The sequence below is a fragment of the Kogia breviceps genome, chromosome 12 (genome assembly GCF_026419965.1).
Source record: "Kogia breviceps isolate mKogBre1 chromosome 12, mKogBre1 haplotype 1, whole genome shotgun sequence".
NCBI lineage: Eukaryota > Metazoa > Chordata > Mammalia > Artiodactyla > Physeteridae > Kogia > Kogia breviceps.
The window spans coordinates 56762585-56785320 of NC_081321.1; the positions used below are offsets into that span (position 1 = coordinate 56762585).

General features: G+C 38.4%; 1 protein-coding gene across 1 annotated transcript; it reads left to right on the forward strand.

The window, feature by feature from the left end:
* YEATS4 (YEATS domain containing 4) lies at nt 1–21207 on the forward strand. Its single transcript, XM_059080267.2, has 7 exons — nt 1–333; nt 3239–3358; nt 6437–6503; nt 6610–6704; nt 11019–11111; nt 11441–11528; nt 20554–21207. Exons 1-7 carry the CDS (start codon nt 283–285, stop codon nt 20721–20723), a joined length of 684 nt encoding a protein of 227 aa, XP_058936250.1. The 5' UTR covers nt 1–282; the 3' UTR covers nt 20724–21207.
* The last annotated feature ends 1529 nt before the right edge of the window (nt 21208–22736 follow it).

Genomic DNA, 22736 nt, shown 5'->3' on the forward strand with positions numbered 1-22736 from the left:
GCGCGCGAGCTCGTCGCGCCTGCGCACAAAGCGTCGCCGCTGCCGCCCTTCCCGTCCCGCTCTCCAACCGCGCGGGGCTGAGGGGGCTTCCGCGACGCCGTCTGCTGTGAGGCGTTGGCGATCCCTCAGCACCCCGAGCTCAGCTGACTCATCCTCCTTCGGCCAGAAACCCTCCTCCTGGGCCCGCGCGGGAGGAGCGGGGCTTCTGAGCGGAGCGGCGAGTCCGCCGGCCCCGGTCTCTTTCCCTGGCGGCGGCGGCGGCGGCTTCTTCCGTAGGACAATATGTTCAAGAGAATGGCCGAATTTGGGCCTGACTCCGGCGGGAGAGTGAAGGTCAGTGCCCGGCCCGCGCCTCCCCTCTGGGAGTGGCTCTCTCGCCCCGGCTCCTCCTGACGCGGCCTGGGGAGGGCCTGCCTGTTTCCTCTGGTGCCTTCTTGCCTCTGACTGGAGCCGCGGTTTCCAGGCTGACGGCGAGTCAAAGCCCCAGAGGGAAAATCATCATTTCATTTGGCCCCAACTTCATGTGTCACCGCCTCCCTACCATCCCAGACAAAAAACAAGCATAATCGGTGGTGCTTGGGGGAGAGCTGGACATTGTTGCCGAGGGAAAAGCCACTTGCGGGGCTGACAGATCCTGGCTTGCTTCTCCTCTGCCAACCCAGGTCACCTGTAAAAAGGCGGTGGGGAGGGCGGTACTCACCTATTGTGAGGATATCAGTAGCAGATACCGTGCGAAGTAAGCACAGTGGGTGGACGCTTTACCCGATTCTCTGATTCAGCCCCTACAGAGGCAGTATCACCCCCAGTATTTATAACTAGAAAAATTCAGAAGACTTCCCCAAGTTCATGGTGTTCCTAAAGTCCCAAGGCTACGGCCAAGATACTAATCAAGGCATGCAAAGAACATAACACTGCTTGGCACATAGGGAACATTCAGTACTCGGTAGCTTCTTAGTTTTTAATTAAAGTGATCATAGAGCCTAACGTAATGTATGACACTGTGACACATTTCCCTCCCACTTTACTACATCCCCTGGCACCTTAATTTTTTATGAGACGACCAACTGGTTCCTGATATAACACCTATTTTTACCCCTTCTGATTTTTATTTACCGCAGAAAGGAAAATTTTTTATAAAAGAAATCACCCACTTTTGCACCAACCTAGTTGATCTAGGTTTGTTTTTTTTGAGTCCTTCTCTATGTCATATTGTTTTCACATAATTTTATACTGAATATACAGTTGTCATACACAGTGCTTTGAAAGTTTGAAAAGCTACTGAAATTTAATGGAAGGGGAAACAGATGCCAGGTAAAGTTCATAGTACCATAAGGTTCGTCAACATACGTTTTTCCCCCACTTTTGGGCGAGGTTTTGGAATGATAAGAAAGTACTACTGAACAAAGGGTTACAACACTAGCTTTTGGAGAAGAACTTACAGAACTCTCTCTACTTTAGTCATGTTAGGTTCTAAAAGTCTTTTAAGTCCAAAATCACTTGAAATTAGGCCTGTAGTCCTCAAATGCTTTTCCACCGAAAATGGGTCCGAGTTAGTCATGTAAAACTTTAAAATTAGGGACTTATTTCTTCTGCGTGCTGATTGTTATGTGGTCTTGTAAGCATCTTTTCCCAATTTAGAAAAATTTGATCCAGGTAGAAAGTCTTTTGGCAGAGGAGCCCGCTTTTCATCATTGAGGAACTCCCCAAGTTCCTAGCAACATTGTAGCAGTACAGGATCTATTATCCCTCACCATGTCGGTGCTCCTTGTACTTACTCACTCGGGCCTTGAATGTGAGGGCCAATCTTTGGGTGCCACAAAAGGGCACTTGCTGTGATTTTTTTTTTTTTTTTTTAAGTTTGTGTACAAACCACTTGCCTTCTTCTGAACTAACTTTAGGCTAATAGGTATTGGTTTTATTTGTGAATTATCTAGTCACAATGAAAAGTTTCTCCATTTGTTCACTGCTTTTCCTCATTTCTTATTAATTGTTGATTACATTGGCACAGCACTTTTCACATGTGATATATCTTGCTCTTTGACCTTCAGATACAGTCTTACTATTGAACAATTGGTCTCAAATTCATGTGCAACATTCAGCAATTTTCTTCACTTGAAATTTTTTTCTATCTCCTTTCCATCATAATCTGCCTTTACACTTAACCAGATGTGATGAGAAACATGTATGTACATCTCAGAACTGAACACAAATATAGCACACATGCCATCAGTCCAGGGTTTACCGAGCTTGAGTCATCCAAGTGCCTCTTTGCCATTATCTGAATCGAAATGTAGTGTTTAACATTTTTGTTTAAATCAATTTTTTAAAGTCCCTTCCTAAGCATTACTATTTTTGAAATTGTGGGTTTGAATTGCTAGTTATAATTATGGTTTTTCTAATACAGATTAAACACAAATAATAAAATGAAAATGTTTGCCCTTATTCTACCTAAAATCCCCTTCCAAACTGTCTTTAATTTTTGTACTGTGCTTTGGAGAACCCTGGTGTAAGCTGATAAGGACATTACCATAAGGTGATGGTAAAGTTGGTGAGCGTTATTCCAGACTGCTTTTTAAAGTTTGTAAATAGAGCTTTTTCTGTTTCTTTTAAAAAAAAGAGAGAAAGAAAAAAGGAACTCTCAAAGTACTCCACATGATTTAAATACACGTTTTCAAAGTGGGAACATTGTAATTAATGTGATGTTTAGTTATTTGTGGTATTATGAAATGAGGCTAATTGTCTGGAAATGATTTGTTGAGGGAAATCCATGTTTTAAGCAAACTCTAGGTTGTTAGACTGCCTGCCATTTCTTAAAACAAGCTTTCAGAGTTCTAATTCTGTTTATTTGGGTAATAATACAATGTGTTGTTTTTTTTAAAATAAATTTATTTATTTATTTTCGTCTGCGTTGGGTCTTCGTTGCTGCGCGTGGGCTTCTCTAGTTGAGGCGAGTGGGGGCTACTCTTCGTCGTGGTGCGCAGGCTTCTCATTGCGGTGGCTTCTCTTGTTGAAGAGCACGGGCTCTAGGTGTGGGGGCTTCAGTAGTTGTGGCACGCGGGCTCTAGAGCGCAGGCCCAGTAGTTGTGGCACACGGGCTTAGTTGCTCCACGGCCTTTGGGATCTTCCCGGACCAGGGCTCGAACCCGTGTCCCCTGCATTGGCAGGCGGATTCTTAACCACTGAACCACCAGGGAAGCCCAATAAAATGTTAACTGGTGTTGAAATTGTTTTCTTGTAGGGGGTTACAATCGTTAAACCAATAGTTTACGGTAATGTTGCTCGATATTTTGGAAAGAAAAGAGAAGAGGATGGGCACACCCATCAGTGGACAGTATATGTAAAACCATATAGAAATGAGGTAGGTAATTGTTTTTCCTAAAACTTTTTTGAAGCTATAGTTTTTTTTTTCCTCAGAGTTAAATTGTAATGTTGTATAGTAACTGATAATAAAATTGGCCCATTTTAGAAATGTTACCAAAAAAGTTGAAAGAATAAAGAGCTGTCATCTTTCTATAATTGTTAGTAGAATCAACTTTCCAAAAATGTTTTCTAATTAAAATTAAGTTACAGTAAAGAGAACTATGCTATATGCACAGTACGTCTTCCAATCACCACACCTTAAGGTAGCCTAGTATATAATCAGGTATTTCAGGAATAGTAAATTTAAGTGATAATTTGGTAATCAGACCATCAGAAAAGATGAAAGACAAACTGCTACATAATCTAGCTGCTGGTAATTTGGTTTTGCTACTGAATCTCTGCCTGGAATGCAGTAAGTACATAGTGGGTATTCAACAGATACTTACTGAATGAATAAGCTATTCCTCTATTTAAAACCCTTCATTCTGTGTTTCAAATATCATTGTTCCAATATAGTGGAAGCAAGAAGGCAGGTGAGAATTTATGTTATCATTGTAATCATTCATCACCTTTTAGAAACATCTGAAAAAGCAGTTAGAGATGTCATGAAGAGTTGTTACTTCTGAAAAGATGAAAATGGTGCCAAATAGCCCAAGGGTAGATTCACAACTTGATGATGATAAAGGTAGTCTGCTTCAAACAGTTTGAATTATATTTTACCACATGTAAGAGACTAGAATTTTGGACATACTTTTACTTTATCAAGGGGTCACATTTTAAAAATAAATTTAATAATTATTCAAAATAACTTTATAGTGTCAATTTTAAGGGTAGAAATGCTGACTTATCATTCAGAATTACTTCCAATGCTGAATACTCTTTCTTCCCATGTACCCCACAGTATGTTCAGTCACATTTAATAAATTAAAGGATGATAAATTTAGAGGTAAATCGAAAGAAGGGCAAAATATGCCACACATTAAACTGCCATGTAGGACAGTTTACAGTAACTGAACTCAGTGCAGCTGTAGCCACAATTTAAAGGTGACCACTTGAATGTAGAGCTCTTGAGGTGAAATCAAACATCTATAGGACATCAAGTAGTGATGCAACCCAAAGTTATCTTAATTTCAAGGACAAAGAATAAGGCAGTTGACTTTTGAGTTCTATTTATCTTTTCTTCATGTATTCCACCAAAAGACTGAGTTAATACATGTTGAAACCAATTAAGCTTGATAATGTTTTTTCTTCAGCATTTATACTATTCTCTATTAAATAAAGTTAAAAGACGGAGGAAAAAAAAAACCTTCAAAGTCCACACAAAAACTTGTATATGAATGTTTGTAGTGACATTATTCATAATAGCCCAAATGTCTCTAAACTGATGAATGGATAAATAAAATGTAGTGTATCCATATAGTGGAATATTATTAAGGAATAAAATAAAGTATTGATACATGCTACTAACACATGGAAGAAATTAGGAAACATGGCAAGTGAAAGAAGCGAGACACAAAAGCCATATACTGTATAATTCCATTTTTATAAAATGTCCATAATAGGCAAATCCATAGACATAGGACCTAGATTAGTGGTTGACAGTGGGTAGAAGGAAGAATGGGTATGAGGTTTCCTTTTGTGTGATAAAATGTTCTCAAATTGATTGTGGTGATAGTTGTACAACTCTGTGAATATATTAAAAACCATTGAATGGTGAACTTTAAATGGGTGATTTGTGTAGTATGTGAATATCTCGATAGAGCTGTTAAAAACAAACAAACAAACAAACAAAATACCTTCAGTGACTACCTGTTGCCCTCGTCATAAAGCTATCATGTTTAGAAGGCCTGCCATGACCTTTCCCTATCCTATCCCTGCAGCCTATCCCTTGTCTGTGTTTGCCTCATTTCTTTATATGCTACATTTTACCAATACTAAATTACTCTCAGTTTCCCAAAGGAACACTCTTAAACCTCTTCCTTTCTTCCCACCCACTCCATTCTTATTGTTCCCTTAGGTCTTAGTTCAAGTGTATTTTCTTTAGATCTACTTTCTTGATCTCCAAAGACTAAAATAGCTGCCTTTCCTATGGATTTGTACCTAATGTCCTCATAACACATGACCTAATATGCACACAAAAGATTACAGATTACAGCATTGAAATGCTGGTTTTCTGGTCTGCCCCCCACTTTACAGTGAGACCCTGAGGACAAGATTCTGTTATTTATCATTATAGCATCTACCAATATTGGTAGTCACTCATATTTGTAGAAAAAATGAATGAAAGTATTCCCAAAATAGTCTTCAAAGATGCTTATGAAAATCTGCCTCAGAAAAAATGTTCACAAAATAATGTTAAGTGATGAAGGCAGATAGTAATATATTATTACAGTAGGATCCCAGTTAAAAAAATATGTAGATAATAAGCACATAAAAATTCCTGAAAGCAAATAGAAAGATTAATGAACATTACTATTGAGTGCGACTTACTCTGTTTTGCATTTTCCTGTTTTTCTATAATGAATTATTTTTGAAAAGACCTCCTTCACTAGTAGAATCCCTTTTGTGTGCCAGAACTAATGAATATGCATTTGTGCTTCAAAATATAATTAAGGAAAGGAAGAGTTTTATATCCAACAGTTTTAGGTTGCTTAGCTTAGTTGACCTTTGTATAATATAATTTTGTTTTTTGAAGTTTATTAGTTCTTAGATTTGCTTTGGTGTATATGTTTATTTCTGTAGAAAATATTGGAAATGTACTGTTGTTTTATGGAAAAATCAAAATTGATTTTGTGTATTGTCTACAGAGATATATAAAAATAGGAATGCAAAACAATGAATTAGGGACATATATATTTCTATATATTATGAATTTTGAAAGAATTCTGCACAGGCTTCCTTTGTTAAAATAAAAAACAAACCTCCAGGGTATAATTCATGTTTCTTAGAAAATTGGTTGCCATAAAATTTAAGGGGAAGTGTATTTTATAAAATTGGCACAGGTGCTCTGTGTATTTCCTTCCTAATTGTTATGTGTAGATGGCAGAACTAATTAGTTAATTCCTCTGTATTTTAGGATATGTCAGCATATGTGAAGAAAATCCAATTTAAATTACATGAAAGCTATGGCAATCCTTTAAGAGGTACAATAGTTTTTTAAAATTCATAATATTATAAATTTTAAAAGAGCTAGGAAATTGTATCAGTAATTTACAATTTATAATTGTTTTATTTTTTTCTTTCTTTTAGTAGTTACTAAGCCTCCATATGAAATTACTGAAACAGGTTGGGGTGAATTCGAAATAATCATCAAAATATTTTTCATTGATCCTAATGAAAGACCTGTGAGTAATGTTAATCTCTGCAAATATAAAATGTATTTTTTTAGTAATTGTAAAAACTTTACAATATTCAATAGCTTGTTATATGTTGACATTTTCATTCAGGTATACTTTATGTAAGCTTATGGCTTGGTGTATCTTGCTATGAGTTAAGGTTTTTCATTTTTAAGTGAAGTGCCTTTCAAAACTCTTTTGTTTTTCAAGTATAAAAAGAAGAGATAGAATGTGAACAGTTATTTGAAAGGAATCATGGAAATTACATGATTACTACAGCAAAAAAATTTTAAATTCATTAGTATCGTTTGGTTATTAGTAACAAACAAGTGGAATCCATATGCTCTCTGGAATGGGAGTGTCCGGTTTTTTATAGTTAAAAGCCCTAGAAAGTCTTTTTACATTTTCTTTTTTTTTTTTTTTTTTTGCGGGCCTCTCACTGTTGTGGCCTCTCCCGTTGCGGAGCACAGGCTCCGGACGCGCAGGCTCAGCGGCCATGGCTCACGGGCCCAGCCGCTCACGGGCCCAGCCGCTCAGCGGCATGTGGGATCTTCCCGGACCGGGGCACGAACCCGTGTCCCCTGCATCGGCAGGCGGATTCTCAACCACTGCGCCACAAGGGAAGCCCCCTTTTTACATTTTCAAACTGTCATCAGTACTAGCAGCTTTATCTTATACCTGGATCCTTATTTATATATATAATTTATAATATATAATTTATATATTATATCCTTATTTATAACCACTGACTTTTTCATTATTTGATCTCTTCAGATTGTTGCTTGATAATGTAAAAAGTCTCTCAAAGCTTTCACTTTGACCCCTCAGCAACTTTGTGATGTTGGTGAGATCCTTGTTTTAAAGATAAACATGTAAAGGCTCAGAGATGAAGTCATGTGCTCAAAAACACAGTTAATTGTGGTGGAGCTAGTTTTTGAATCCAGGTATTTGCATTCAGACCTCACACTCCTTCCTTTACTCTTGCTTTTGACTAAAACCACTAAGCCTGTTTTATTTTTAAACCTAAAGGGTCACAACTCAGGCTCTCTCATTGCACATTTGTGTGGCTGGTGTTTAACTCCAGTTTCAGGGCTTTAATGTTCATCACCATTAATTTTCATCTTGATACATTCAGCTCGCTTCTTTAGCACCAAACATTAACACTTTAATTATCAGATTACATTTGTAAAACGATGTGCTTTTAAAGGATTTGGATGTCACCTGGGCCAGTGATACAGAGAATTAGTTCCTAACTAGTTGCATTAGAAATGCCTGAGGTGTTTTTTATAAGTTCAGACTTTTAGGCCCCATTCCATGGAGCGTGATTCACAGGTTTGGAGAGGGGCCAGCACCCCAGGTAATTTTGATGCACAGTAATATTTAGGACCCATTGAGGTAGACCATACTCTTCCTACATAGGAGAAGAAGTTCCTTTAGGCAGTCCAGTATAGCAAGAAGAGAATATTGACTTCCATTATTAAGTGAAACATCCTATTCAGGTTTGGGGTAGTTCTAGTTTTAAGAAAGCTCTACTTTATGTTAAGCTTCCTTGAACTTTTTACTGATAACTATTCATACTTTAGTTTTCTGTTCTCCTGTAGAACCATCTATAGCTCATTTAAATATCTTCCATGTGATAAGGTTTCCAGGTCTCCTACCATTCTTGTCCTTCTGGGATACTCTCACAGACATTATATGGATATTAAATATCCATATTTGCAAGATGTTGCCCAAGGGGTGGGATACAAAGATAAGACACTACACTTATCCTTAACCAAAGTAGTCTGTTAGGGAGAATAGAGCACAGAATAGGCAGATGTTGAGAGAGAGGAAGAAGTTGGTCATGTTACTAGAGCAGAGATTCTTGTTAACTTTGTAAGATTGCTTTAAATTCATTTTTTTGAGAATGTGCTGCCTTACCTGTCTGCCTCCTCATCTGTCTCCCCCTTCTCTCCTCCCTACCCTGCCCTCAATTGGAAAATACATCTCTGAAAGAAATCATTATATAATGTAACCTCATTATGAGACAGCTCTCAAAGTCTACTCTTGGGAAAGTAGAGTAATATGATCTTTTGCCTTTCTGGAGTGATTCCTTTATTGAATAGGTTTCCATATAGATCTACATAGGCCTGAGTTTTATCCCCTCCAAATTACTGTAGTGTTCTTTTAGTATAATGAAACCATTATAGTTTTTGAATAGTCGGCTCTTACAGAAAATAAGTCGTATGAGGTTTATTTAAAATATAAAAGAAAGATATGGGCAACTTGTGATTTACTTCTGTTATCCAGTATCCTGTTACACATCAAACCACTGTAAAAGGAATGGTTGTTTCTAAGAGCAAAATGCTAATATTGGGGTTTTATTCCTAGAAATATCTCTGGCAAGTATAGACATTTTCATTGCTCTAAGAATCTTCAAACACCACTGAAAATTAGAGACATCTGTCCTGAAATTATTCATTGCCTTTATCTGCATGAATGCCTCGCCAGGTCTGAATAATAAATTTGGGAATGGAAGGCTTTATGATGTAGTTTTTTTAAAAGATTTAAAAACTAAAAAGTACAGGTCTCCTGTATTAGTTTCCTAGGGCTACCATAAGAAAGTATCTCAGTGGCTAAAAACAACAGAAATTTATTCTCCCGGTTCTGGAGACTAGAAGTCCCAAATCAAGGTGTTGGCCATGCTCTCTCCAAAACCTCTAGGCGAGAATCTTTTCATGCCTCCTCTACTTCCTGGTGGCCCCAGGCATTCCTTGGCTTGTGGCAGCATAACTCCAGTCTCTGCCTCCATTTTCACATGGCCTTCTCTCCCTCCCTGTCTGTGTGTCACTTCTCTTTTTATGAGGACACCAGTCATATTGGATTAGGGTCCCCCCCAATGACTTCATCTTAACTTGATTACATCTGCAAAAGGCTCTTATTTCCAAATAAGGTTACATTTACATGTTCTGAGGTTTAGTACTTCAACATATCCTTTGGTGGATACAGTTCAACCCGTAATATCTTCTCTCCCCCCCATCTCTGACCCCTTCCTCAGGAAAATCACAGTTACTGTTTTCAGTTCTCTAGAAATTATTCCCATTCATCTCATGTATTTAAATCCCTAAGGTTGGATTTTTCAATTTTAGATAGTGCCTGTCAGCTCCTAGTGATGACAGCTGATCCTTTTTCTTCATCTTTCTTGGTTTCTTTTTTCATTTTGCTGCAGGACTTTCTTCAGAAAGGATGCATGAGAAGTAAAATTTCAGAGCCAATGCTCTCTGAAAATATCTTTATTTTTGTTTACCTCTCACTTGATTGGGTGAAGAATTCTAGGTCCCACAGGAGGTGCGCTCTCTTGTCTGTGAGTGGGGGGAGAGGAGGGAAGGTTGGTCAGCCTAGCCACCCCACAGCCTTGATTTCTGTACCTGCCAGCATTGCGCTTGCAGTCTCTCTGGGGCTCCACTGGGGGCAGCGGCTCCCACCTCTGATGCAGTTTTCTTCTTTAAGATTTTAGGTTATGGGTTTCCCTGTTATGGTTTATCCATCTGTGTGGTCTCATCTGCTTTCTGTCTGTTCCAGAAATTTGTCAAATTATCTGCTTTAAATATGACATATGATCCATCCTCCTTATGATTTTAGCTAACTTTTTGGAAAATTCTTTGAGGCCTCTGAATTGGTTTCTATACCTTCAACATGAACTCTGATGTTTTACCAGCTAGGTTTTGTTTTGCTCAAATAATCACACATTGTGCTGCAAAGCTTTTCCTTTGATGTCTTACTGTATCTGTTTTTAAATATTTTGAAGACATATTGCTCTTGCCGAAGTGAATTATCACTGACTAACTTTGTGTTTGTTTATTATGCTACTTATGTATTAATCTTATTATTACACTAAAGAAATTAACTTGTCCTCGCTGAACATTTTAGTATTGATCATTCCTTTTGAAAATATCAAATCTTTTTTCGCCATAGTTAAGTTTGTAAACTTTAACTGTCACAGTTAATCAAATTTCACCTGTGTAAGTAAAAGAATTCATCTTAGTGACTTACCAGTTTAATTTCCATAGCTGTATCTTGTGTTATTTTTATATATAGTCACTCTCTAGAGATGCTTTGTAACTAATGTTTGCTTACCCTCTTCAAAACATAGGTAATACCTAATAGGAAAATAAAAGTACACACAGAATTTGGGTGACCTGACACAGTAAGTTATAGTTGAAACAAGATCCTGAATTTGATATGTTTACTAATTCAGTCTCTAAATCAGTTACAGAAATGATGATGTTTAATGATGATGATAATAACCATTGCACAGATGTCATGTCTGTTTTTATTTCACAGGTAACCCTGTATCACTTACTAAAGCTATTTCAATCAGACACCAATGCAATGCTGGGAAAAAAGACAGTGGTTTCAGAGTTCTATGATGAAATGGTAAGAGATTTTATAATGAGAGTTTTTAAAGCATTTTAGGGTGGGCTTCCCTGGTGGCTCAGTGGTTGAGAGTCCGCCTGCTGATGCAGGGGACACGGGTTCGTGCCCTGGTCTGGGAGGATCCCACATGCTGTGGAGTGGCTGGCCCTGTGAGCCATGGCCGCTGAGCCTGCGCGTCCGGAGCCTGTACTCCGCAACGGGAGAGGCTGCAGCAGTGAGAGGCCCGCATACCGCAAAAGAAAATAAACTAACTAAATAAATAAATAAATAAAGCATTTTAAATTGTAGATTTTGCAGTCATTGGGCTTTTTTTCATTCTCTTCCGTTAGATATTTCAAGACCCAACAGCAATGATGCAACAGTTATTAACAACATCTCGTCAGCTTACCTTAGGAGCCTATAAGCATGAAACAGAATGTAAGTGCCATGAGTTCATAATTAATCCTGAGAAATAATGTATTCTGTAATGGTGAAAGGATTGTATGATTAGCGACTATTTTTTCCCTTAGTAGATACAGGTAAAATGTTTAGGAGTTACACAATATATGTATTACTAAAGAACAGGTAAGAAGGATGTTTTAAATAGTTCTCAAAGTAGGCCTACTTTCAAAAAGGTAAAAGACAGCCTCTGACACACTCTGAAATACTGTTTGTCTTTATTCACTAATTACATTTAAGCATAGCTTTTCATTAGTCTTGCTTAACCTGTCACTCAATCATTTTCTGTTTACTAGTCTTTGCTAACAAAATCGATGTGAAGAACCTTGGCAGAACATAATTATACTTGAGTGCACTGTGAACTAGTTTCTCCCTCTCTCTCTTTTTTACTTGTCACCTGATATAGCTTTATATTTATGCTGGGGTGGTGAAGACCAGAATGCCTTATTGATAGTCAGTCATGTTATCTTTTCCCGTTACGAGGCCTCAGAATCCCCTACACATCGTTTCATGCAGCTATTGCCAACCATTTGCAGTTGTCATTCAAGATGAAATCCACTTACCAACCCTGTGTTGACATTTATGTCACCATTTATTCGGTTTTTCCTTTGATCTTTCATTTATTTGCTTACAGTATATATTGAGCAACAGTAAGGTGCCAGGCATTGTTTAGAGGATAGAGCAGACAAAAGCCCTGCCCTCATGGAGCTAACATACTAGTGGAAAGAAGACAAATATTAAATAAACAGAACAATGAAGTGTGAAGTAGTGATTGGATGGCATGAAGAAAACTAAAGCAGGGGAGGGAACACTTTTGTTGGGAGGAGATGGTTAAGAGCAGGTCAGAGAATGCTTTCTGAAATGGTGGCATTGGAGCAAATACCAAAAGGAGTGGGGAAATGAGCCATGCAGCTACATGAGAGACGAATGTTACGTGTAGAGCGGCAGCAAGGGCAGGAACCCTGAGGTAGGAGCATGCCTGGCATATCCGAGGAACAGCAAGAAGGCCAGTGTGCCTGGAGTAGAGTGAACAAGGGGACAAGAAGTGGGACATGAGGCCAAAGAAGTTATTATGGGACCAGCTCATATAGGGACTTTAGGTTATTAAACTGAAGGAGATGGGAAGTCTTTTGTGGGTTTTGAGCAGAAGAGTGACAGTATAAGACTAATATTTTTAAAAGATCAATCACCCTGGTTGCTGTGTTGAGAGTAGACTGTAAAGCAGAAAGGGTAGAAGCAGAATAGTTAGGAGGCTATTCCAGTAATCCAGATATAGAATTGTGGGTAGTACCAGAGTGATAGCAATGGAGGTGGTGAGAAGGGGTCAGGTTCTAGTTTGAAGATAGGTACAGTATGATCTACTGATGGCTTGATAATAAAATGTGAAAGAAGGAGATGAACAAAGAATGACTGTTAAGGTTTGGGGCCTGAGGAAACAAACAAATTAAAAATCGTTATTGCTTTTCATAGAGATGGGAAGTCTGGGAGGGGCAGCTTTGAGGGGAAAGATTAGGAGTACAGTTTTGGACATGACGGATGTGGGATGCCTGTAAGACATCTAAGTGGAGATATTGAGAGGGATTGTACTCAAAGTCTGGTATTCAAGGAGAGGCCTAGGCTGAAGATATAAATGTGGAAGTTAATACACACATGGATTTATAAATTGTGAGGCCAAATGGTATCATCACAAGAGTAAGTGAACATAGAAAAGAGGTTCAAGGATTGAGCCCTGGGCCCTCCAACATTTAGAGATTAAGGAGATGACCAGCAAAGGAATTAGGAAAGAACAGTGAGTGGGGAGGGAGAAAAACTAGGTGCACATAATATCCTAGAGCCAGGTGAAGAAATTGTATCAGGAAATAGTCATTTGCTGTGTTCAGTATCTCTGATAGGTCAAGTAAGATCAGAGCCAAGAAATTGGCTATAGCAAGGTGGAGGTCCTTGGTGACCTTAATAGGAGCAGTTGAAGGAGAATAGTAAGGACAGAAGATCAGTTGAAGTGGATCAAGAGAGAATGAGATGAGGGAGTTCCCTGGCGGTCCAGTGGTTAGGACTTGGCACTTTCACTGCCGTGGTCTGGGTTCAGTCCACTATTTTCTCAACAGTGTCAAATCCATAAGGAAGAAAAAGATAATTCTGTAAATGATATTGACACAATTGATAACTTTTGAGAAGAAAACTTAATTTAGATCATTGCTTTATACCACTTATCAAAACAAATTCCAGTTTAATTAATGATAGTTAACTTTTTTTAAAGTCAGTTAAGCTGTTTAAAAAATTAGAGAAATGACTGTCCTGGCTAGTGAAGACTTTCCAAATTTGAGGTGTTAGAAGAAATCACATTGAAAGAAAGGCAAACTTGATTTTGCAAAAAAATATTTAACTTATGAATTTCAAAAGGGCAAAAAAGAAAGATAAATTTGTAGAAAATATGACAAAGGATTAATATCTTTTAAACCCTAAAATAAATAAAATAGAATAAAATTTTAAACTTCAGTTGACAAATGGACAAAAGACATGGACAGATGAAAGAGGAGATGACTAGTAAATAAAAAGGGAAAATATTTGACCCTGCTAGTAATTTTTAAAATGCAAACCGAATAATAATGGGTGGTTATATTTGTATCAAATAAGCAAAAGGAATTTTTAATAGTTGTACCTATTAAGGATGTGGTGAACCCTGTGTTCTATGAATTGTTTGTATGGGTAGGCCTTTTAGGAAAGCAACTAGGGAATATTAATCAAAGGTCTAAAAAAGATAGGTATACTTTTACCAGTTTGAGAGCATTATACTCAATATTTGGTAATAATATCAGTTAGCTTTGAGTGCTTACTGTTTGTACTCTTATAAATCTGTACATGTATAAACTCATTTACCTGTACAATAACTTTATTAGGTAATCCATTTAGAAGAGGAAACTGAGGCACAGGGAGAGTAAGAAACTTGCCCAAGTTAACATGAGTTAGTGGTAGAGCCAGGACTTTATCCTAAGCAGTCCTCGGAACTTAGGCTCTAAAAACATAGTAATATTTTTAGTTAGAGTAATAGCCAGGATAGAGGTTGCTCATTATAAAATTTAAAACACATTAAAAGTTTATAAAGATGTTTATACTGGTAAACCTATGGAAATTTACTTAAGTACTGATGATCTAGCTTTTAATAGAAATTGCTAATACAAGGAATAATTAAAATAATAGTGAATGCTTGAAGAGAGTTTACATGTACTAGATAAGTGTTTTGCATTTCTTAATTTATTGAATACCCTTAACAACCCTAGGAGGAAGGTACTACTGTTAGCCCCATTTTCTAGGTAAGACCCTAGAGCATAGAGAGATTTGATATCTTGGCCTGAATCACTCAGCAAAGCCAGGATTTAAACTGAGACAGAGTGTGTGCTCTTAACCGATAAACTGTTCTATCTCTTTGTAAAAAAGCCTTACAGGGACTTCCCTGGTGGCACAGTGGTTAGGACTCTGCGCTCCCAATGCAGAGGGCCCAGGTTCGATCCCTGGTCAGGGAACTAGATCCCACATGCATGTCTCAACTAAGAGTTTGCATGCCACAGCAGAGGAGCCAGCCTGCCACAACTAAGACCCGGCGCAACCAAATAAATAAATATTTTTTTTTAAAAAAAAGAGCCTTACAGTCTATTTTTCTAACCAGTAAGTTACATTGGCTTTGCAAAAATATTAATTCTTCTTTGGATTGACTTACTCTAAATTGAGGCTTTATTTGGAAATTTAAAACAGAAATTTTATCTATATTAATATATACACACACACACACACACACACACATACACACACACACACACACACACACACACACACACACACATATATCTTAAATGTATGTATAAGCATTTAATATATTGGAAGCAGAAAACCAGAACAGGCTAAAAGAAGTTTTTTAATGTTTTCCCCTATCATCTCATTGGTAATTAACCCAGTTCTTTCAATATATGGTACCCTTTGTAGTCTCATGATTTGTCAAAAATAAAGTGTAGTGACTAAATCAGACCACAAAAAATCTGTATCTACAGTGCATGCTGTCCTCTGACAAATGAGTTAAATCAGGTCTTCCTGACTAGATTTTAAACTACCTGTTACAGTCATATAGGACTCCTTGTTGTTTCCCAAATCTTTCTGTACTCTTTCCAAGGCCCACTATGTCCACTTCATCTACCTAATTCCTTTCTCATTCTTTTTTTTTAATTTAATTAATTTATTTATTTTTGGCTGCTTTGCGTCTTCCTTGCTGCGTTGGGCTTTCTCTAGCTGCAGAGAGCAGGGGCTACTCTTCATTGCAGTGCGTGAGCTTCTCATTGTGGTGGCTCCTCTTGTTGCAGAGCATGGGCTCTAGGTGCCTGGGCCTCAGTAATTGTGGCACATGGGCCCAGCTGCTCCACGGTATGTGGGATCTTCCCGGACCAGGGCTCGAACCCGTGTCCCCTGCATTGGCAGGCAGATTCTTAACCGCTGCACCACCAGGGAAGCCCTCTTTCTCATTCTTTAAAACTCAATTCAGATTTTACTACTGCCAAGAAGCCTTCTTTTGATATACACACACACACCCTTTCCCCTTGGTATGTCATAGTGCCCTATGATTACTTCATGACACTGTAATGCATTTTTCTTTCTTGTCTATCTCCTACTTCTGTATCCCACCATCTCACAATGTGCCTTTCACTCCATATATGTTTTATAATTGATATGGAGAGAGAGGGGGAGAGCAAGGGGATAAAAATTAATGCATAGTAAAAAAGTATTGTCAACAAAATCTAAACACAGACAAGCCATGAAAAAATCTTGTACTCAGATCACAAATGACTAGTTTCTTTAATGTATAAAGAGCTCCTGCACATCATTTAAAAAGGCTGATAACCAGTAACTAAACAGCTTCTGCAGAGCAAAGGAAACCATCAACAAAATGAAAAGGCAAGCTACTGAATGGGAGAAAATATTTGCAAATCATGTATCTGATAAGGAGTTAATATCCAAAATATATAAAGAACTCATACAACTCAATGGCCAAAAAACGCATACAATTTAATTTAAATTGGGCAGAAGAACTGAGTAGATATTTTTCCAAAGAAGACATGCAAATGGCCAATATGTATACGACAAGATGTTCAATATCCCTAATCATCAGGGAACTGCAAATCAAAACCACAATGAGATATCACTTCATGTCTGTTAGAATGGCTACTATCAGAAAGACAAGAAATAACAAGTGTTGGCAAGGATGTGGAGAAAAGGAAGCCCTTGTGCAATGTTGATTGGTTCAGCCACTATGGAAAACAGTATGTAGGGTCCTCAGAAAAATAAAGTAGAGCTACCATATGATGCAGCAATTCCACTTCTGGATACGTATCTGAACCAAACAAAAACACTAACTTGCAAAGATGTATGCACCTCCATTTTCATTACAGCATTATTTACAATAGCCAAGATAGGTAAACAACATAAGTGTCCATCAACAGGTGACTGGATAAAGAAGAGGTGTTTTATATATATGTATGTGTGTGTGTGTGTGTGTGTGTGTGTGTGTATACACACACATATATATATATATACACACACAGAGATGCATACACACACACATGCATATATACACAATGGAATATTACTTAGCCATAAAAGAAGAAATCTTGCTGTTTGCGAGAACATGGATGGACCTTGAGGGCATTATGCTAAGTGAAATAAATCAGAGAAAGACAAATACAGTATGGTCTCACTTATATGTAGAATCTTAAAAAAAAAAAAGCTCACATACAAAGAATAGATTGGTGGTTGCCAGAGGCGGTAGGTGAGGGGTGGGCAAAAAGGTACAAACTTGTACTTATAAAGTAAGTCCTGGGGATGTAATTTATAGCCTGGTGACTGTAGTTAATAATACCGTATTGCATATTTGAAAGTTACTAAGAGAGTAGATCTTAAAATTTCTCATCACAAGCAAAAAATCTGTAACTATATGTGGTGATAGATGTTAACTTCAGACTTACTGTGATGATCATTTTGCAATATATTCAAGTATTGAATCATTATGTTGTACACCTGAAACTAGTATATGTCATTTATACCTCAATTTTTTAAAAGGGTGGTGGGGAGAGCCAATAACCTAAAAGAAAAATGAGCAAAGGAAAAGCAGACAATCCATAAAAAGAAAGGGAGGAATGTCCCCTAAACATATTAAAAGATTGTCTGCCTCAGAAGTAATAGAAATGTAAATTAAAAGTATTCTGAAATACCATTTTTAATCTTTCAGATTAACTAAGACCAAAAAGTTGATGCAGTAGGGAAATAGATGTACAATGCTAGTGAGATTATAAATTAAGAGGACCTCTAAGAGTCACTTGTCATTCTTCCAGATTTACAAGATCAAATGTCCTTCAATTACTCTTTACTGGAATTTAGCCCACAAGTATACCGAAGTGATTACGCGCAGCATACACGTTATAGCATTGTAATAGAGAAAACTGGGAATACTCCAAATGTACATCAGAGGGGACAGATGAATTAATTATGTATGTCCATTCAATGAGGTCCTCTGCAGCCTTTGAAAGAATGAGACAGCCCTGTGATATGGAATGAGCTTTCAGATGTAGTAATGTTAAGTGAAAGAGCAGGGTGCTGAGCAGTGTGGATAGTGTGACACCACTTGTGTTGGGGGTGAGGAGAAGTCACACTTAGGTGTATGCTCGTCTCTGAACCAATTATTTCTGGAAGGATACCAAGGAAACCTAAGAGTGATTATCTCTGGGAAGAGCGCTGGTTGGTGGGGTGGAGAGGTAAAAGGAGGCTTTTTTTTTTTTTTTTTTTTGTGGTACGTGGGCCTCTCACTGTTGTGGCCTCTCCCGTTGCGGGGCACAGGCTCGGGACGCGCAGGCTCAGTGGCCACGGCTCATGGGCCTAGCCGCTCCGCGGCATGTGGGATCTTCCCGGATCGGGGCACGAACCCGTGTCTCCTGCATCGGCAGGCGGATTCTCAACCACTGCGCCACCAGGGAAGCCCTAAAAGGAGGCTGTTTTTGTTTTTGTTTTTATTGGAGTATAGTTGACTTACAATGTTATGTTAGTTTCAGGTGTACAGCAAAGTAAATCAGTCATACACATGTAAAAAGGAGACATTTTTTCCATTGTCTACACTTTTCAGCCTTTTAATTTTGTATCATGTGTATGTACTACCTGTCTTCAAAAATAATTTAAAAAATAAAAGCAATGAAAAATTACAAAGAAAAATATGGATTGTTTTGGCAATATAAAAGTTTACCAGTGTTACAAAATATATCACAAAAAGAAAGCACCAGCAGTGAGGAAAATAAGGACACATTGTGTGCTTTGTTTTTGTTTTTTTATAAATTTATTTATTTTATTTATTTATCTTTGGCTGCATTGAGTTTTCGTCACTACGCGCGGACTTTCTCTAGTTGTGGCGAGTGGGGGCTACTCTTCGTTGCAGTGCTCGGACTTCTCATTGCGGTGGCTTCTCTTGTTGCGGAGCATGGGCTCTAGGTGCGTGGGCTTCAGTAGTTGTGGCGCACGGGCGTAGTTGCTCCGCGGAGTTGCTCCGCGGCATGTGGGATCTTCCTGGACCAGGGCTCAAACCCATGTTCCCTGCCTTGGCAGGTGGATTCTTAACCACTGCGCCACCAGGGAAGTCCCACATTGCGTGTTTTTAATGCGCTAGATGCTTTAGGTGTATTACTTAATCCTCATAAATCCTCCGAGAAATACGAAGTTTTAATTGTATCATATAGAAAGAAGAGACGAAGGGAGACTTAGAGATATCAGCATTCAGCTATTAAGGGGCCAAGGGTGTATCTGAACTCAAGTCTTTCTGATTTCAATGGTTTTGTTTTTTTTTCTTCACCAAACCACACAGCTTCCAATTAGTGATCCTTTTACCTTAACAAAAGTACAGCTGTGCCTCAACAGGCATCAGCAGCAATTACCTAAAATGTCCACAAGGTGGAAATGTTGGATGATAGTAGTCATTTTTCTCTGTAAAACTTGATGCTACACTATCCAAGTGGAATAGTTAAATCGATATAATCTATTTTGCAGTAATAATATTTTTCTTTTGTAATTTGTTATGTAGCCAGCTAGAATGTTTAAATATTCAGTAATAATAATAATAGTAGTTAATATGGCTTTTTATGTACCAGACAGTATTCTTTTTAAATCTTTTAAACAAATAATATTATGAGGTATTTGCTATTATAATCTTCATTTTAGCAATGAGGAATAGAGCATAGAGATAATAAATAGCTTATTCAGAGTGGCACATCTAGTAAATGATAGAGCTGGAATTCAAACTTAAGACACTTATTGATATCTTTTTGAAAAAAGGTACAGGTTTGTTTTACCAGTGTGATTATATAAGTTTTACCTGTACATAAATTTAAGAGTACTGTTTTTAGTAAACTTATTAGCTGGATGTCGCTTGTATATACTCCCTCATTTCCATATCAAATTAGGAAATTAGACATAATTTAAGACATTATGTCTTAAAATGTTAACTGTGAATTAAAATATTAGTGGTCAGAATTTCATTCTTAGTGGTAGAAGACATCTTAGATCCTCTTTGGAGAGTTCAGACTTTCTTACCCACCCCCCTGTGTCTAAAGTTACATATCTTAGGGCTTCCCTGGTGGCGCAGTGGTTGAGAATCTGCCTGCAGATGCAGGGGACACGGGTTCGTGCCCTAGTCCGGGAAGATCCCACGTGCCGCGGAGTGGCTGGGCCCGTGAGCCATGGCCACTGAGCCTGCGCGTCCGGAGCCTTTGCTCCGCAACAGGAGAGGCCACAACGGTGAGAGGCCCGCGTAACGCAAAAAAAAAATAAAATAAAATAAAAATAAAATAAAGTTACATATCTTAAGTTGTCCGCATTTCATCATGAAAACATTGGCTTAAGGAAATGCCACATTTATTGCTCTATGAAATATCTTGTACATGTGAGAAAAATGAAATAAATCAGTGAAAGTGTATGTTTTCTTTAGTTGCAGAACTTGAAGTGAAAACCAGAGAAAAATTAGAAGCTGCAAAAAAAAAAACAAGCTTTGAAATTGCAGAGCTTAAAGAGAGATTAAAAGCAAGTCGTGAAACTATAAATTGTTTAAAAAATGAAATCAGGAAACTCGAAGAAGATGATCAGACAAAAGAAATATAAACAGTTCTGAAGAGAACTTGATAGTAAGTGAAACTAAAAATAAGGTGGAGTTTAAAGGAGAGATGGACTACAAATGCTGCGATGTTTCTTAGAGGAACTGGACATATAGTTGTCAGCCATAGATTTCTCAGCAATGGGGTCAAAGTATTTGTACTTTACAAGCAATCTTTAATGTAAAATATATGTGTATAATGCTGTATAGGCATTTTATCAACCCATTTCGGGGTAGTCCTGATACTAAGCACAATTTTAAAACATTTTTATTGCATTGTATGTATAGGTTATCCTTTTGACAGACATCAGAATTTCATTATAAAGTATAACTCTTGTATGAATTTTGTACTTCCCTAGTAGTTAGAATTCGTGGTAAAATTAATGTGTATATTTAATTTCTTAAGTTCTTACCTGCCCCCATCCCAACTCTTTTGTATCTGATGTGCCCAGTGCCCAATAAGCACTCAATAAATGCAGTTTACAGACTCTGTTTCTGCCTCTTGATGCATTTCTTCGCCTTGAAGCAATTCGAACTCTCTCATTACAATTAATGTATCTCCATAGTATTGTGACCATGCATCTCTTATTTGCAGTCACTGTAGCATACAGAAGCTCTCTGACAGCCAAGATCATATCTTAAGTATTGTTTTGCCTAACTCCCACAGTGTCATTAGTTTTCACATAGAACAATATTCAGTCCTTCATGCATGTTCCAAAGACATATAGTAGGGGACCCCAACCCCCTGGGGCCACAGACCATTATCGGTTTGTGGCTATTAAGAACAGGGCCACACAGCAGGAGGCGAGTGGCAGGCTGGCGAGCGAGCAAAGCTTCATCTGTATTTACAGCCGCTCCCCATCACTCACATTACCACCTGAGCTCCACCTCCTGTCAGGTCAGAGGTGGCATTAGATTCTCATAGGAGTGGGTACCCTACTGTGAACTGCGCACGCGAGGGATCTAGGTTGTGCACTCCTTATGAGAATCTAATGCCTGATGATCTGAGGTGGAGCTGAGGCAGCCCCATCTCCCCCAGATGGAACCATCTAGTTGCAGGAAAACAAGCTCAGGGCTCCCATCCTACTGATTCTGCATAATGGTGAGTTGTATAATTATTTCATTATATGTTACAATGTAATAATAATAGAAATAAAGTGCACAATAAATGTAATGCGCTTGAATCATCCCCAAACCATCCCCATCCCATCCCCAGTCCGTGGAAAAACTGTCTTCCGTGAAACCGGTCCCTGGTGCCAAAAATGTTGGGGAATGCTGACATATAAGATGCAGCTGTGCATCAATTTCACATCCTACCCCTAATTTCTCTACCTTCTCCTCAGGCCGTCCTGTTCAGATCCACATGGTGAGTCCTCTATTTTTGACTCATCTAATTTGAACATCAGTGGTACTTAATATATTTTTTTTTTTTTTGTGGTACGCAGGCCTCTCACTGTGTGGCCTCTCCCGTTGCGGAGCACAGGCTCCAGACGCACAGGCCATGGCTCACGGACCCAGCCACTCCGCGGCATGTGGGATCTTTCCGGACCGGGGCACGAACCCGTGTCCCCTGCATCGGCAGGCGGACTCTCAACCACAGCGCCACCAGGGAAGCCCAGTGGTACTTAATTTTTAAGGCCATGTTGGCTGACCCATCTTGGCAACCTAGGAGCAACAATAAGTAGGAAAGTATTTTGGGAAACATGTAATATTAACATGTTACAAAGCTCCTAAAAATGGAAACCACGCATATGACTAATGCAGATTCTATACCTTCTACAGAGTGATAACTAGCCACTCTAATACTTTAAGATACTTTTAATCTATCTGTCCTGGTGGATTGGTTAATTTTTACTTTGTTGCTTTATTTTCTAGGTTGTGACATTTATAAGCATTATGGAGGTTGGACAAAGCTGTGATCTGAGATTCCTGCCAGGTGTTCTCTGGGGGGTTGGAGATGGCACTTCTAATTGTGCCAGGCATCATTCAGCTCTCCCCTACCTCTTACCCCAATGCCCACA

What these genes read in the sequence shown, in the direction of transcription:
- YEATS4 (XM_059080267.2), top strand. Translation starts at nt 283, where the DNA reads ATGTTCAAGAGAATGGCCGAATTTGGGCCTGACTCCGGCGGGAGAGTG. An exon ending in TTGATCCTAATGAAAGACCT is followed by an intron (nt 6,705 to 11,018) that starts GTGAGTAATGTT and finishes TTTATTTCACAG; the next exon opens with GTAACCCTGTATCACTTACT. An exon ending in CAGAGTTCTATGATGAAATG is followed by an intron (nt 11,112 to 11,440) that starts GTAAGAGATTTT and finishes CTCTTCCGTTAG; the next exon opens with ATATTTCAAGACCCAACAGC.